We start from the raw sequence: 18,087 nt of genomic DNA, 5'->3' as shown, positions 1-18,087 counted from the left end.
TTTAATATTTTGATATATTTCATCTGCTCGTATGAAAAATGAAAAAGATATGAGAAGTGTGTTTTTTTAAGCTATATTAAATTTTAACAACAGGTTAACAGGTCCATCTGTTACCAGATATTTCAATAAAAAAATCCAGCTAGGAACTAAAAACGTTGAATATATTGTGTAATTATTTAGTTTATAAATGAAACAATTTCAAAGAATCTTGTAGTTAATGGCAGGTCCTCTTGATAAAGTTCTTAGTACTGAAGATTCTATGAGCAGCCTGGGGAAGGAAAGTGGAGAAGTTGAATCATTTTCATGGTCTTGGTTCCCAGTGAGTAAGAATGTCATCTCCTGAAACACAGTTGTCTGTCAGCAAGCTGTGCCAAACAGTAATAGTAAACAGATGCATAATGGTAAATGGATTCATTTCAGGGTTATCAGCTTTTGCAATTTTAGCTCACCAGAGCACGAAGTGCTCAAGGTGAGGTATTGTGATTGGTCTTTGTCCGGCGTCCGGCCATCCGTCAGTCAGTCTGTCCGTCAACAATTGCTTAAAAAACTTCTCCTCTGAAACTACCAAGCCAAATTCAATGAAACTTTACAGGAAGCTTCCTTGGGTGATCATCTAAAAAAATACAACAAGGAATCACGATTGATCAACAACAACAACAGCAAAAACATCAAAATGGTTGACTTGCTCTTTTGCTTTAAAAAACATCTGCTCTGAAACTACTGCTCCCAATTCAATGAAACTTTGCAGGAAGTTCCTTGGTTGACCCTCTACAAAAATACAACAAGGGGTCACGATTGATTAACAGAAACAACAACAACAACAAAATGGCCAACTTCCTATTTTGCTTTAAAAAAAACAACTCCTCTGGACTCCTGAAACTACCAGTCCAAATTCAATGAAACTTTACAGAAAGCTTCATTGGGTGACCCTCTACAAAAATACACCAAAGGTCATGATTGATAAAAAACAACAACAACAACAAAATGGCAAAAATGTTAAAATCTGATAGTTATGTGAAATTTATTCTTGAAGCAAGGGCAGCAAGTCTTGCTTTATGGTCTCCCTTTTTGTTGGAGATTCCACTACTTTCTATGTTTAGTAACAAGGGAATATATTTTAAATCTTATTAAGCCTTCAACATAGTCACAGACATTGGAGACATCAATAATAAAATTGATTCAGTGTTTTCGTCTATAAATGAACTTAAGCAAAACAATGAAAGACTTCAACAAGATAATGAACTGCTTCGTGAAGAAATGTCCAGTCTTAAAAACAAACTTGATCAACTTGAAAACCAGTCACACAGAAACAATCTACGTTTTAACGGAATAAGTGGGTTCCTCAATGAGAAATGGGCTGATTCCGAAGACAAAGTACGCGCATTCCTGCGAGATACACTGAATTTGGGAGTACAAGCGGACACTATTGAAATTGACCGTGCGCATCGAATTAAATCCCGGGACTTAAGTAAATGTTCTATCATGGTTCGCTTTACACGGTACAAGGACTGTGAAATTATTTTAGGACGTGCAAATACATTACTCCAGCAAAACAACTCATTGTCTGTACAGCAGGATTACAGTGACAAAGTTCGTCAACACAGAAAACATCTTGGGGAGCGTATGATGACCGAAAGACGGAAAGGAAACTACGCTTCGGTGAGATATGACAAACTTATTGTCAATGATCATGTCCATAAATACAATGACAGTACTCAATTAATCGTATCAATTGGTTTACGGCGATCAACAGCTCGACCACGTGCTCCAGCACGTGGTATTCCGCAAGGTCAACCTGACGAAAACATAAACTCGGGGCAGCGATTGGACGTTAACCATGTGACCAGTGACATAGATGATTCACGCGGCGGAAACCGACCAACCATATACAATACGGACTTACCCGAGGACGACGCACTGTCTGATTCATCAATTATGGATTAGGGACACGGCCGAGGCTATTCAAACCATGACAATACTGTGGGGGCGATTAATATAAACATTGTCAGCTGGAATATTGCTGGCTTAGGTAAACATGTAAACAATATGGAATTTAAATCCTTTCTAAATGCATTTGATATTATTCATTTGTGTGAAACATGGGGTAAATGCATTGGTGAATTAAGTAGTTTGCTACAATTATACATTTGTCATGATAGTGTACGACCATTTAATCCAGGTAATATACGAAATAGTGGGGGTATAAGTGTTTTCATAAAAAGTAATTTACAGAAACTGAACATTATTTCACGCATTAAGAGTTGTTATAATGATTGTGTTGTATCATACTGCAAATTTTCAATGTTGTTTAAATCAAAAGATATAATTATGTATTACACATATGTCTCCCCTGAAGGGTCACATATTTATAATTGTAGGGAAGAGAAAAATGGTATATTGTATATGTTTTCAAATTTAGAAGAGCTTAAGTTTGAATATCCAAATGCACTTATATTTTTGAGCTGAGATTTTAATGCAAGAACAAAAGATTATTTAGACTATATACCTTTAGATAATTTGAATTATATTTTTGGGGAAGTAGTATGAAGGCAGTTCTTTCAATATGGTCCGTAGAAATTTAGATAGTGTACGAGGTAATAATTTTGGCAAATCTTTGGTGAACCTGTGCTGTATTTTTGACGTGCATATTTTAAATGGCAGGTTGGCAGGTGACAATGAAGGCCACTTTACTTGTGTCTCTAATGATGGTGCTAGTGTTGTAGATTACATGATGGCGTCGTCGGAGCTATTTGAGAAATCAGTTGTCTTTAAAGTACTTGATCGACACGAGTCTGATCATTTCCCGATTAAATGTAAATTTAATATTGAATATTTAGCAGCAAATACTAATGGTGACTGTATTAATTCAAATATAGTTTTATCTAACGTGAATAAATATAAATGGGACGATAGGCATAGTGACTCTTTCCGCAACAGTATTGACACGCTGTTTAATGAAAATAGGCGTTTAATAACATATCTTATAAATCAAGATATTAACGCGGCGATTGATAAAATAACCGCCTTTTACTATGAGGCGGGAAATAGGATGCTTTTAGCACCAAAAAACTTTCAATCATTGCAGCCTCGTTGTGATTTTCTTAAGAAACAAAAGTATGTGTATTTACGCAAATTTCGCTCTTCAAAATTAGCGTCTGATCTAAGACTATATAAGGACTGTAGAAATGCTTTTAAGAACCATTGCGGTGTAAAAATTCTTGAATTACAGACACAAAATAGACAAGAACTTATTAATAGTCGGAATAATCCATGTTTTATGTTGAAGAAAATTAAACAGGCTAAAACGAAGCAGTCTTTAGATACTAATATAGAAGCCAGAAAGTGGTATGATCACTTTCGTAGTCTGTTATATGATGATGGAGTTATGCCTATTTTTGTAAATAACGACATGCACAATACTGATATTGATGATAATGATTCCAATACTCTAAATGAGCCTATTACACACTCTGAAATTGAAAACGCGATCCGCAAGTTAGTTAATGGCAAAAGCTGCGGAATAGACGGAATTCCATCTTAATTTTATAAAGGCACTATCGATAGTATTGCGCCTTACTTATTGACTTTGTTCAATAGAATATTTCAATCAGGGGATTTCCCAATTTCATGGGGTCAAAGTATAATATGTCCTATACATAAAGCGGGACCCACACACGTTCCTGGAAATTATCGTGGTATTTCACTTACCAATACTATGTATAAAAAAATTCAGGTATCATAAATAAACGTTTATACGAATGGGCTGAAAATAATAACAACATAGATGAATCACAATCCGGATTCCGATCTGGTTATTCAGCCATCGATAATGTATTCCGTCTCCAAGCAATGGTTCGAAAATATATATAAAAAAGGGGGGGGGGGTAGGTTTTATTGTTTATATGTCGACTTTCGTAAGGCGTTTGATAAAATAAATCACCAGATTTTGTTCCAGTCGTTACAAAAAAAGGGTATCAACGGGAAGTTTTTATATGTTCTAAAGCAAATGTATATCACATTGTACTCATGTGTTAAAGTACCAAATGAGGTCTCTGACGCGCAATCTAATAATAACGCCCGAACAACTATTACCGAATTCTTTAAATGTAATATAGGGACGAGACAAGGGGATAAGTCAAGCCCGACCATTTTTGCATTGTTTATTGACGATCTATCGACGATGTTACGAGAGAGATGTGGTTCCGGAATATTTATTACAAACGAAATTAATGATATTATATGTCTGATGTTCGCCGATGATGTAGCTAGCTGTGCGGAAACAGAGAACAAATTACAACAACAGTTAAATGTCATTGAGCAATTTTGTGCAAATACTGGCATGGAAGTCAATTTAGACAGTTTTCAGAAATGGTGGACCGCTAAGAAATTACGAAAAATGGTTTTTTAATGATACCCAAATAAATACTGTATCTTTCTACAAATACATGGGGTTACTATTTACTCCCCAATTATCGTGGAGTGCAGCACATGATAAATTATCTGCACACGCACAAAAAGGCATTTTTTTCAATATATAGCTATAAGAAACACTTTGGAGCTTTTCCAACAAAGGAATTATTTATACTTTTTGATAGCATGGTTAAGCCAATTTTGTTCTATGGATCGCAGATTTGGGGATATAAATATATTGATACCATAGAGACGGTTCAAAATAAATTCTGCAAGAGACATTTGTATGTTAAAATAACTACAAATACATGTATAACTCTGGTCGAATGTGGACGTCTTCCTCTCTGTGTTACTTATTTTGTTAACTGCATTAAATACTGGTGTAAGTTATTAACTTTATCTAATCATAGATATCCTAAACACTGCTACAAAATGTTAAAATCGTTAGATGACGCCGGGCGAAATTGTTGGGCATCCAATATTAAATCTTTGTTATTCACGTACGGTTTTGGATATATTTGGATTGCTCAAGATGTAGGAAATATAGATCTATTTATATATACTTTTAGACAACGGTTGATTGACTGTTTCGTCAAAAACTGGCATAACGACATTAGTGAGTCCTCAAGGTGTCATCATTATAAACATTACAAAACATTATTAAATACAGAAAGGTACCTACATCTGGAAATTCCATTAAAATATAAGATTGCGTTTGCTAGGTTTCGCTGCTCCAACCATAAGCTGAATATTGAACTTGGAAGATATATAAATACTCCGCAAGATGAGAGACTTTGTATATACATGTATTGTCTGAATCAACATTTGACAGTTATTGATTGTGAATATCATGCATTCTTTCAATGTCCTAAATTCGATATTATTCGTAGACAATATCTTTTTAACTGGTATTCATCTGGTAATAGTTTAAATGATTTCTACTCTTTAATGTCTACTGAAAATGATAATACAATATTGAAGTTAACAATCTATGTATACCATCTGTTAGACATGATAAATGTGTAAATCGTATGTTGCATCTACTATACTATGTTTGTTTTTTGTACATTTTGTGTATTTTGGGCCGGTGGCCTTTATTTACTTGAATAAAATGAATTGAATTGAATTGAATTGAACATAGTCAATTAAAGGAAAAAAAAAATATTAGGTTCATAGATTCAAATAATTATTATACACTTTATTCTTTAGAAGAAATTTCATTTTTACTTAATGATAAATTTAAAAATCAGACTTTTCCATTGAACTTAATGTTGATTATTCTAAGCTACAATCTTATTTTCTGTGTGGATAGTGAATACGGCTTAATGTTTTTTTAAGAAAATTTTGATTTTGAACATGTGATGGAAGGTGATGTTTACCTAGATGGAAGAAACAATGATATTGGTGGAAGGTGCTGAATGTGTTCTGATATTTGACTTTTAGAGCTTAAGGCAGTTTATTGATTTTATTGGATGGTGTACTGTTTGTTGTTTGTGTATCTATACTACAAGTTCTTTCTGTGTGCAAGCAATTTAACATAGTTTTCAGTGTGCAGGCAATTGAACAAAGTCCTGTGTGTGTGCAGGCAATTGAACTAAGTCATGTCAGTGTGCAGGCAACTGAAAAAAGTCCTGTCAGTGTGCAGGTATCTGTACCAAGTGCTGTCAGTGTGCAGTCAATTATCAAGTCCTGTCAGTTTGCAGGCAACTGAACAAAATCCTGTCAGTGTGCAGGTATGAGAATTAAATACTGTCAGTGTGCAGTCAATCATCAAGTCCCGTTAGTGTGCAGGCAACTGAATGAAATCCTGTCAGTGTGCAGGCAACTGTGACAAGTCCTGTCAGTGATTATCCAGGCAACATGTTTGATCAGTATGTTTTTCAATATTCTTTGAGAACAAATATCAAGCTATATTGATTACAAAGGTTAAACCCTTTACTCAGGTGAGCGATTTAGGGCCATTTTGGCCCTCTTGTTTAATATTCGTGATAAAAGAAATAATCAAATAGCTAAATTAGACCTTTTGTACGCTTCTTGACTAATATGGTAACTGGTCTGAATTATGAATCTATCGCTCACTTAAGTTACGGATCAACATGTTTTGGTTTTTTTTTACTATTCTGTCGTTTTCTATCATCTCAAACATACAACATAGCGTCATTGAGCAAGTGGACTTGTTATTGGGATAAGCCACGTTGCTTTCTGTCGGCGCCGTTGAGCATGTTGACTTTCTGTTGAGTAAGTTGAGCTGTGACTTGCTTTCAGCGTCATTGAGCCATGCAACTTGATGTTGGCGTCGGTTAGCTTGCTGACTTTCCGTCGGCATCATAAAGCAAGGTGAATGACTGAATACGTCATTGAACGAGGTGACTTATTAATGGCGTCACTGAGCTAGGTGATTTAAAGTCAGAGTCATAATTAAGAAATGAATTGCGGGGTTGATGTCATTATCGGGGTATGGACGCAATTGGGCTGGTCAAAGTGTGTGGAGTCCGAAGGAGGTCACATACATGTAGTTCAATCACGCCGATGTTTAATTACATATTCTGTGTAATTAAACATCGGCGTGATTGAGCTACAAGTATGTGACCTACCCTCTATGTGAATTTCTATCGGCGTCATTGCTCTAGAAGACTTGCCTCGACGTCATTGAGCTAGATAACTTACTGTCGGCGTCATTGAGCAAGATGACTTAATGATGGCATCATATTATGAGCCCGTCATTCAACGATGCATTGAGCTACATTGTAAGTAACTTTCCATTGGCGTTTTTGAGCAAGATGACTTAGAGACAGAGTTGGAGATAAAAATGACTTACTTAGGAAGATTTTGAGACTGCGGATATTTTTGAACCCAGTGAATTCCCTCAGCTTAGATGCAGAAGTGGAAAGTCACAAGCTGAAGTAATATTGCCTTTGGCGATGATGGACCACGTGTTAAAAATTTCTAATTGAGTCAGTCGTGAATGGTGGATGACTTATCATTGGCATCATCATATAAGCATAGAAAGGGTAATGTACTTACCGTCTTTGTCGTACAAGCGGGCAACCAAGGTGTTCAGTGCCTTCGACCCACCAATGTTCTGTTGGTCCCAACACAGAGTATATAGCAGCTCGTATACAAAGTCTGACAGGAAACACACAATAATAATGTTTATATAATATAAATCAATGAGTAATGGTGAAAACATGGTGTAATACATGTATACATTAAAAAGCTTATTTCAAAGGACCCATTTGTGTCCTAGGGAGTTGACCATTGTTGGTGTCTGGGTCGGGCAAACATCAGTCGCAAACCTGATTCAAACGCATTTTCTTTAAAATAAGATCATTTTCCGGCATGTCACTAAAGCAAAAACTGTACCGTAATCTTTGTGGCCAGTAGGTCGGAATAGTTCGTACAAGTCTTTCCCGAAGTCTATTCGCTTTTCTTCACACAGCTCTTTTGAGTACTGCGATACAGGCAACCTGGAAGGTATACGTTTTAGGTTAATTGCAAGAGAATTGGAGTATACAGCAGTATTATTAAACAAGTTTTGGAAGTGACTACCCAAAATTCGGGCGAATTTTGATGTCGTCAAAACTTGTTGGAAGGGTACGTATATACGACCAGTTTGAGAATGATCAATGGACGTATTTTGGTATTTTTTTAAAAACATCACAACTTCTATCTTGAAAACGTCATCATCTTGATTGGACTTAATAACTGTAAATTGTAATATCTCTACCCGCTTCACAAACAAATATTGCCATATTAGGAAATAATACGAAACACCATTTTAAGTTTTATATACATCCACTTCAGTCTCACAGTCAGAACTATGTTAAATACGTGCCGCTATATGAGAGGCTTATCAGCATGCATGACTCATACTTAGTGATCCTTCAGTATACCACAATTCCTTCACTTTTTCTTTCAAAACAAAAAAATATTAAACAAATCATAATCGTGTCATACTATCGAAATACACTGATCAGTGATGCTTGTATCAAAGTGAACTTGTGTTAAATTTCAAATACTTTCCCACATGCACATTCTTATTCATTTACCAATTAACCATATCAGAATAATGTATGTATCATTTTCTGTCAAAACTCACAAAAATCGCCTGCTCTTTATCTAAAACTTTTAAATAACATTCACTCAGCAATGTTTTATCCACATCATGGACCTATAAACTTTATAGTTTTTAGGTCCGCGTCCACACTTCTCAAAACAAGGATAATTCAAATGTTCTGTTCATTAATTTTATGTAGATCGATTCTGAAAATGCACCAAAAGTAGAGAAAAAATCCTCCAAAAGTTGTCACTACCAAACTCGTCACCACAAAAACTCATCCGGGCACTACAATTTCTAACCACTACCAAAACTCGTCACCACTAAAACTCATCCGAGCACTACAATTTCTAACCACTACCAAAACTCGTCACCACTAAAACTCATCCGGGCACTACAATTTCTAACCACTACAAAAACTGGTCACCACTAAAACTCATCCGGGCACTACAATTTCTAACCACTACCAAAACTCGTCACCACTAAAACTCATCCGGGCACTACAATTTCTAACCACTACCAAAACTCGTCACCACTAAAACTCATCCGGGCACTACAATTTCTAACCACTACCAAAACTCGTCACCACTAAAACTCATCTGGGCACTACAATTTCTAACCACTACCAAACTCGTCACCACTAAAACTCATCCGGGCACTTCAATTTTAACCACTACCAAAACTCGTCACCACTAAAACTCATCCGGGCACTACAATTTCTAACCACTACCAAACTCGTCACCACTAAAACTCATCCGGGCACTACAATTTCTAACCACTACCAAAACTCGTCACCACTAAAACTCATCCGGGTACTACAATTTCTAACCACTACCAATCTCGTCACCACTAACACTCATCCGGGCACTACAATTTCTGACCACTACCAAAACTACAATTTCTGACCACTACCAAAATTCGTCACCACTAAAACTCATCCGGGCACTACAATTTCTAACCACTACCAAAACTCGTCACCACTAAAACTCATCCGGCACTTCAATTTCTAACCACTACCAAAACTCGTCACCACTAAAACTCATCTGGGCACTACAATTTCTAACCACTACCAAACTCGTCACCACTAAAACTCATCCGGGCACTACAATTTCTAACCACTACCAAACTCGTCACCACTAAAACTCATCCGGGCACTACAATTTCTAACCACTACCAAACTCGTCACCACCAAAACTCATCCGGGCACTACAATTTCTAACCACTACCAAACTCGTCACCACTTAAACTCATCCGGGCACTACAATTTCTAACCACTACCAAACTCGTCACCACCAAAACTCATCCGGGCACTACAATTTCTAACCACTACCAAAACTCGTCACCACTAAAACTCATCCGGGCACTACAATTTCTAACCACTACCAAAACTGGTCACCACTAAAACTCATCCGGCACTTCAATTTCTAACCACTACCAAAACTCGTCACCACTAAAACTCATCCGGCACTTCAATTTCTAACCACTACCAAAACTCGTCACCACTAAAACTCATCTGGGCACTACAATTTCTAACCACTACCAAACTCGTCACCACTAAAACTCATCCGGGCACTACAATTTCTAACCACTACCAAACTCGTCACCACCAAAATTCATCCGGGCACTACAATTTCTAACCACTACCAAACTCGTCACCACCAAAACTCATCCGGGCACTACAATTTCTAACCACTACCAAACTCGTCACCACTAAAACTCACCCGGGCACTACAATTTCTAACCACTACCAAACTCGTCACCACCAAAACTCATCCGGGCACTACAATTTCTAACCACTACCAAACTCGTCACCACTAAAACTCATCCGGGCACTACAATTTCTAACCACTACCAAACTCGTCACCACCAAAACTCATCCGGGCACTACAATTTCTAAACACTACCAAACTCGTCACCACCAAAACTCATCCGGGCACTACAATTTCTAACCACTACCAAACTCGTCACCACCAAAACTCATCCGGGCACTACAATTTCTAACCACTACCAAACTCGTCACCACCAAAACTCGTCACTACCAAAATACGGCGTAACACAGCAGGTGTAACATTGAAATTTGAAAAAACAACAACAATCCAGTGGTCATTTTTAACGGATGACTGATAATTTTTTAACGTTGAAAACTGAACCTGACCTTTACTCAATGACCATTCCTCCCGAGAAATTTTGACCCTCGTTGAAAACAGATCAACTGTTGTCGGGTCATAACTAAACGTTGAACACTTCCACACAAATCTCAGTCGTTTATTCGTTCATCATTCCCACGATGGTAAGACCAAATACAATGGTTTGGTTACGATTGCATCCTTTTCAAAAACAGGTAGGGTAGGTAGACCTTTTTTATTAACTTGATGTACGGTTGTGTCATCCTTGGGGTATGGCATTCAAGTAATCTTCTGTATAAAGCTTTAAAGGCTTTAAACTACATATACAACACACACTTAAATTATTATCATTATTATTATTATTATTATTATTATTATTATTATTATTATTATTATTATTATTAGTATTATTATTATTATTATAAACGGTAGGAGTCTATTATGTAGGTAGGGGGTTAACCCGAACCAAAAGTTTTGTTTTCTTAGGCCTAAGTTTGTAATGATAATAATTTTAAATTGGTGTTACAATATTAAAATATTCCACAAGGTGAAAATACTTTAAATTGTTTGCTAAACCCAGGACAATTACTCTGGTGGGTCTGCTGATACGGGTCAGATTAAAAGTATCTTCCATGGCCGATAGGTACATTCCGACCCGAGCGTAGGGTGTTTGCGGAAATATAGGGTTAATACACCTTTTTGAGGTCGTTACCATCTGCAAAGGTCCGCAAAATGGTTTACAGCCCGAGTGCGGAGCACGGGGGTTGAGAACTATTTCAAGGGCCTTTGCAGATGGTAACGACCGAAAAACAGGTGGATTATCGCTATTATTGCATAAATACATACCATGAGTAACTTTTGTGTTTAAAAGAGCAGTTAAATGTCACGGAAATCCAAAAACAGTAAGTTCAAAATAACCTCAATAACAGGTACATGTATGATGTCATGAGCAATGTCATAAAAAAAGTTTTACATTAAGCTCGATACGGGCCGCAACATAACTCGACAGTTGCATTTTTGTTTCGACGCCATTTTTTCAGTCTTCAATCGGAGTGTTGTTTTTAGGAAATTCACTGGATTACTTGGATTATTTACACACAGTACCTATCGGGTTATCGATTAATTACCGATATCCCGAAACAACCTATTTTCGACCACAACCTATTTTCGACCGCCCCCTGAAAATAGGTAAAACACTTCTATTTTGCGTCACTTTCGGTAAAAATAAGCTCTAATTGTTAACCATAACAGAAGAGCTGTCAGAAAACTTCATTTGAAAAAGAATTGAAATGCTAGTGTTAAAAAACTTCAGTTTTACTTGAAACAACACCAATTAGTCATTTAATTTTAATAAATGCCAAATTTAATCCTTCATTTAGAATGATTTCATATGTAAAATACTTTTTTTCAAATCGTTTTGTTTGCAGATTTAACATTTCAACCAGAGCCTAAAACCTATGCCCTATAGTTTTCTAAATATAGTGCACAACATTAAAAGCGCATCAAAATATGGTATATTGCTTATTCTAAAATTTTATGGAATTTAGCTACAGGTAACTATATTAAATTATTTTTGGGCTCTCAGTTATCATAAAATTATACATATTGCAACCTATGCAGGTCATATGAGGCTCATTCAGAGTTGGGCCAGTGATATCAGGGTTCATGATGTGTGAATTTATCATTTTGTACCCATGTGAAAGCTTTTAGAAGGGATGATGCATTCCTTTACCCCTCTTGTGGTGATAAGTAACTATCAAATGACTGTATGGCAAATATGTAAACATTTAATTACTTTTTGTATAAATAAAATACTTTAAACAGTTAAAACAAGTGATACAAATTAAAATGAAAATTTTTGTGCACAAACTTTTGTTGTGAAGTATAGTTAAAGGTCATGGTCGAAAACAGGTTGTATTAATGTCAAATACAACATGTGACAGCCGCCATTTTGGATGCAAATTGTAAACAACAGACGATTGAAACATATTATTATTTTTTTTCAAAGAAGAATGATTGCTTTAAATGGAACACACACACATTTATATTTTATAAGATTTCACTTATTTATGATTGAAATGTAAATAATCCTTAAGCGGTCGAAAACAGGTTGCTCCGGGATATATCCCTACTTTCACATTTATATGTCTTGTCAACGAATTTAAACCGGAAAAAATCTAAAAAAGTTCTGGATAAAGTGTACAGCGTCTTCAGCATCAGAGAAAAAAATATTTGAAAATTCTTTGTTCATTGCATACGACGAAATGGGATCATTTCCATATACGTCGTTTGTTCTGAATACAATCGACAGATATAACTCAAGTTGGAAGGAGTTAAACGTTTTAGACTTAATTTAGTGCTTTTAAAGCAAACAAATAATCGAAACAACTGCAGAAAGTACTATCTAGTAAACCCACCTCAGCTTCCCAGGAAAAGACAACTCAGAAGAAAATATGTAAGTTAAATGTGGTTTATTTAATTTCTTTAATATTAGTATACAGCTATATATGCTGAATTATGTTTTGTGCAAAAGTTTGCATCGTTGACCCACTTTCGGTGGAACCTGTTCAAAAAGCCCCAAGTCAAATAGCCCCCATTTTGGTCAAATAGCCCACACTTGGAAAAAATGGTCAAAACGCCCCCATTTTGGTCAAATAGCCCCCACTCCTTTTTTTATTTGAAATTATATTTGAAGGTAAGTTGTAATATTTTTAAGATATGTGCTTCGCCCCCGGGCTGTAAACCATTTTACGGACCTTTGCAGGAACCTGGTCAAATAGCCCCCAAGTTAAATAGCCTCCCAAGACAAATAGCCCCCATTTTGGTCAAATAGCCCCAAGACTTTTGGTCAAATAGCCCCCACTGCGAAAAAATTGGTCAAAACGCCCCGAATTTGGTCAAAACGCCCCCATTTTGGTCAAATAGCCCCCACTTCTTTTTTTAATTTGAAAATATATTTGAAGGTAAGTTGTACTATTTTTAAGATATTTAAATGTTTATTTGAAGGTAAGTGGTAATATTTTTTAAGATATGTGTATATATATCCGCCTGGTCTCAGAACAACGCTTGCAGCGTAACCAGAAGGCAGCGTACAGGTCTATGCTGGGACGTGTGTTCGCTGCATGGGACATGTACAGATCTGGCGATCTGAACACACCGGCCTGCTAAAAAAGATTTCCTCTACATATGTGCACACCGTCCCAAAAACAAATGAAACAGAAGATTGGTGAGAGCTGCATAAGGACCTTATTACTATGTATTAACGTTAGTGATGAAACGATTATCGAGTACAATCGAAAAATCGTCGCTGACAATGCTATGCCGGCGACAATCGATAGTGGTTGTCCAAAATCGATGTCGCTTATGTTACTTCCGGTAACTACGTATGCTTTTGTTTTGTGGTAAAAATCGAGTTAATGTCATTTTTTCTGTCCGTTAATTATCTGTTAGTTCATTTTAACAAGGGTGGTCACTTTATTACACAAATGCGGTGAATGTCAACACTTTTGTTAAAAAACTTACAAACTACTAGTATCCCAAAATTACAAATTGTTTTAATTGTTTATATATTTCATAAAACCTTATTCATTGACTCAATCTCTTTAGTGTAGTGGGTCCGGTCGTACCTGCAAATACCTGGGGGTGATCCTGGCTCGATTCATTCTGTTTTTGAAACCTTTTTTTTGGCATCGTTTATAATTAGCTAATTTACTTTCTTTGTGAAAGTTTCATGAAATTAAGATATTCTAATGAAATGTTCAATTTAACTTGATGCGGTGTGCATCGATTTGCAATTGATGTGCAATTAATAAGTATGTGTTGTGTTGTTATATTTTTCGTTAAGTTATTAAAGACAGAAAAATGTTATGGATATTTACTTACTGTTGCAAAAAGCATGACTATAGCATCACGCATACTGTTTCCAGGCTTAACCATTTAAATGATCATGCTGATACTATGTATAAAGAATGTGTTCTTTACTGATATTATGAACTTTCGATTATTGTCCGATAGGAAATCGAAGTGCTTGGTCCGATTCGATTCGATTATCGATAGCAAATGGAGTCCGATTTTCAAACACTAATTAACATATAATATACATTCTCCATCTATGTTAATGTATATTGTCTGACTGGCGACTTGAAATAGTCGAGAAATTAATATCAACATCAACATCTAACTCTGATTTTTCGAATCCCCAACTGGCAACTAGCAGTTAGTTGAATATTCGAATCCCCAACTGGCAACTGGTAAGTAGTTGAATATTCGAATCCTCAACTACCAACTACCAACTACCTTTCAACTTTACCGATGACCGTCATATTGTGTGCTACGCACTCGGGCTGTAAACCATTTTGCGGGCCTTAGCCTGGGTTACCTGCCTGCCCTTACCATTTCATTATCATTTCTTGGTGTGCAGAGTACACTGGGTACCAGACAATGCGGGCCTTTGTAGACGGTAACGACCTCAAAAAGGCGTATTAACGCTAAGTCAATAAGGGCACACAATATACGTTGATGTAATGTACACATGTAGAGAAGTTTTAACTGAAGATCTGATTCAACTTATTGTCATTGTTATTTATTTCATATTATACAAAAAAATAGCAATACATGCATATTGCTGAATATTTTCACAAATCTTTTAATCGGATATTAAACTGGTCACTATATACAGAAGAGACATTTTCCAGGATATGAACATCGGAGAAAATATTACTTTGAGATGCTGCCAGCTAATCATGTTAATAAAACTTGCTAATCTTATCAGTAGTGGTTTGTACTCGGACTTGAGGACATTTTCATTTTGGTGTAGCTTCACTCGAGACTAACAACTTCAAGCTGAAACGTAACAGGGTAAAATTCAGGTTTAAATTTCATTTAATTATGAACTGTGTTACGCCCAACCCCAACACCAAATACTGGATCCACTCTTGTTTATTATGTTTGCTGATGAACTTTCATCTTACTAGAAGTGTTCGCACTTTAATTGTTTTTGTTTTTAAATACGTGACTATTTAATGAATTATTTCTTGAATATTAAATGCATTCTAGTAACATAAATGGAGCCATCCGTTAAAGCGGGTGTTCATCTTCTACGTACGGATAACATATACAACGAACAGTACGTATGGACATATGCGTTAAACAAGCAAGACATTCCAGTATGGTACACAATATAATGTATAACAAGTTGGAAAAGCGTCTTATTATAACTGTCATGCTACGTAAAAGTTAAATGATCTGAAGAAATATTTTAAAAATTAAGAATGGACGGAGTGAGCGTAGAGAACAGACCCTTCTTCAGGTCACCCAACTGCCTTAGAATTCTACCCGTGTATCAGATTAGTCGCAGAAGGCTGACCTTTAAACACACACGATAGATAAAATTCTTTATGATTTAGCCTAGTACTTTATGACCAATCTTCAATTTCATTGGCTGTAAATGTAGGCTGTATTCTAACAATTTGAATAGTCTATACACTCGGACACCATCTATTATGAATTTGCCTATTATAATTGACAAAGGGAGGGGACAAAACTTGAACCAAATAATATGTGTATGGTCAAGTGTGTAACAACTCAATTGTATAAACCTAATAACAGGAACTGGAACTGGTTAAACACACTTTTCAAATGCTAGATTGGACCATATTCATGCTAAAATAATTGTAAAATTGATAGATTTAGTGACATTTCTTTACATTTTAATGATATACATGATAAAAGTATTGTATAATTTGTTCTTTATTAAATAAACATATTTATATATTATGAAAAATATTGAGCTTGCTTCCTTTAAACCATGCCATTTTGAAGATATATGAATGAGCAAGAGTGTGTATTAATTAATCAAATTTAAAGGTTGTTCATGAATGTCTAAAATAACAGCATGCAACCTAGGCATGAACTAAGGTAGCTTTAACAAAAAAAATGAAAATATATGCTCTTAATTGCTTGAAAATGAACAGTTTAAAATAGGCAAATGTCTATAATATAATTATGATTTTGATAGTGTCTGATGTCCTTTAACTGTAATTTGTTTTCAACGGCTGTTGTAATAAAAGCATGTTGTCAGGGTCAATTTTCAACGTAGAAAAATGACAAATAGGGACAATTTTCAACGGGTTCAAAGTTTAATGTTACACTGACATTCACTGAAATGCTTAGCAAAACGTTATACAGATCCAAAATATTTACGTGGAATATAATCTCATAAATTTTCATGAGATGAAATATAAACTTATGATAAACATTTTTTCTCAAACCCTGCTTTCCATCCCGTTGAAACGTCACGTGCCCTAATGGGCATCATTTCAAACTATGGTCAGCTTTATAATTTCTTAATGTGTATCATTTCATGACTGCAAGTAAGAACATGTTCAGAGAAGCTAATATATATGTGTAGAAATTAAATGAATTATTTTTAATGAAAAAATAAAGGAAAAAATGAAAACAAAAATATTTGTGCTTCTAGATGGATTAGAACCGCTCGATGAAATCATCAAACGATTTGTAGTCCTGTGCTTAACAACCAAGGGGTGTGCAACCTTAACTGTCAAATCAGAGTGCTCACTGGTGGTAGCCCTAACTCAAGTTACATTCTCACTGCGCTACATACACCCTAGACTGTTACTCAGACTAGGGTGACTCCTGTGGACAGGACAGACGCGCCATAAACTAAACATGCACTCCAACGAAAGGTCATTTTAACTTTTAAATTGATAAGCATCTGCAGTTGACATGTAAGTGACGCGTGGTTCTTGTCAAAATGCTGCTTTACATCAGTTGGAACTTTTTTATACCCTAAAACATATGGAAACAATTCGCTAATTCCTCTACAACAAAAATGTTTCCCAAACGACCTACCTTTCGGGGGTGGGAGCTGCATGAACTCCATGATGTCCAAGAGCAAATCCAAATAGGACACAAACTACAACTCTAGAAATAGTGGAAATCATCGTCACATTACTTGTATTGTGGAGCAGCATGATCATGATCATTAGCTTTAAACTAATGCAAAAGCAAGCAATCCATACAATAAAGTGAATGATTCTGAATAATTAAATAAAAATAATCTATTCATTTCATTTGTCAATTTTCACTCTATATAAACAATGGGATTAACAGAGCGATACTCAGACAATTAACGGTGGTTATCATCATGGTGATCACGCAAAGCGGATTCTTTACGTCCACATTCTTTATTTAAGGGTTCTATCCGGCACCGATACGGAATCTATCCGTCGTGTTATATTAGAAATGGAATGCCGAAGTACAAATCGGTTAAATAAACAACAAGTGCTGTAAGTATGTCTGTAAGTATGTATGTGATTTAATACCTAAAGAACAACTCCATAAACTGTTTACAAAAAATCAACACAAACATGAAAGCCCCATATCTTTTTTATTCATCTAAACGGATGAAAATGCTTTTGTTTATAATCTTTTGCATAAAAAATGGAAATAAAGTCTTCGCTTGTTTGTTCAGAT

General features: G+C 35.7%; 1 protein-coding gene across 1 annotated transcript; it reads right to left on the bottom strand.

Moving 5' to 3' along the window:
- Window positions 1-103: 103 nt before the first annotated feature.
- Window positions 104-17,693, bottom strand: LOC128231888 (uncharacterized). The gene is made up of 4 exons (XM_052945141.1): window positions 17,464-17,693; window positions 7,774-7,877; window positions 7,435-7,536; window positions 104-339 (listed from the first exon to the last, which is right to left on the bottom strand). The coding sequence occupies exons 1-4, from the start codon at window positions 17,595-17,597 to the stop codon at window positions 302-304; spliced, it is 378 nt and encodes a 125-aa protein (XP_052801101.1). The 5' UTR covers window positions 17,598-17,693; the 3' UTR covers window positions 104-301.
- Window positions 17,694-18,087: the final 394 nt, after the last annotated feature.

Source organism: Mya arenaria, chromosome 4 (assembly GCF_026914265.1).
Source record: "Mya arenaria isolate MELC-2E11 chromosome 4, ASM2691426v1".
In the NCBI taxonomy this organism is placed as follows: domain Eukaryota; kingdom Metazoa; phylum Mollusca; class Bivalvia; order Myida; family Myidae; genus Mya; species Mya arenaria.
This window is presented reverse-complemented; position numbering and strand designations above follow the sequence as displayed.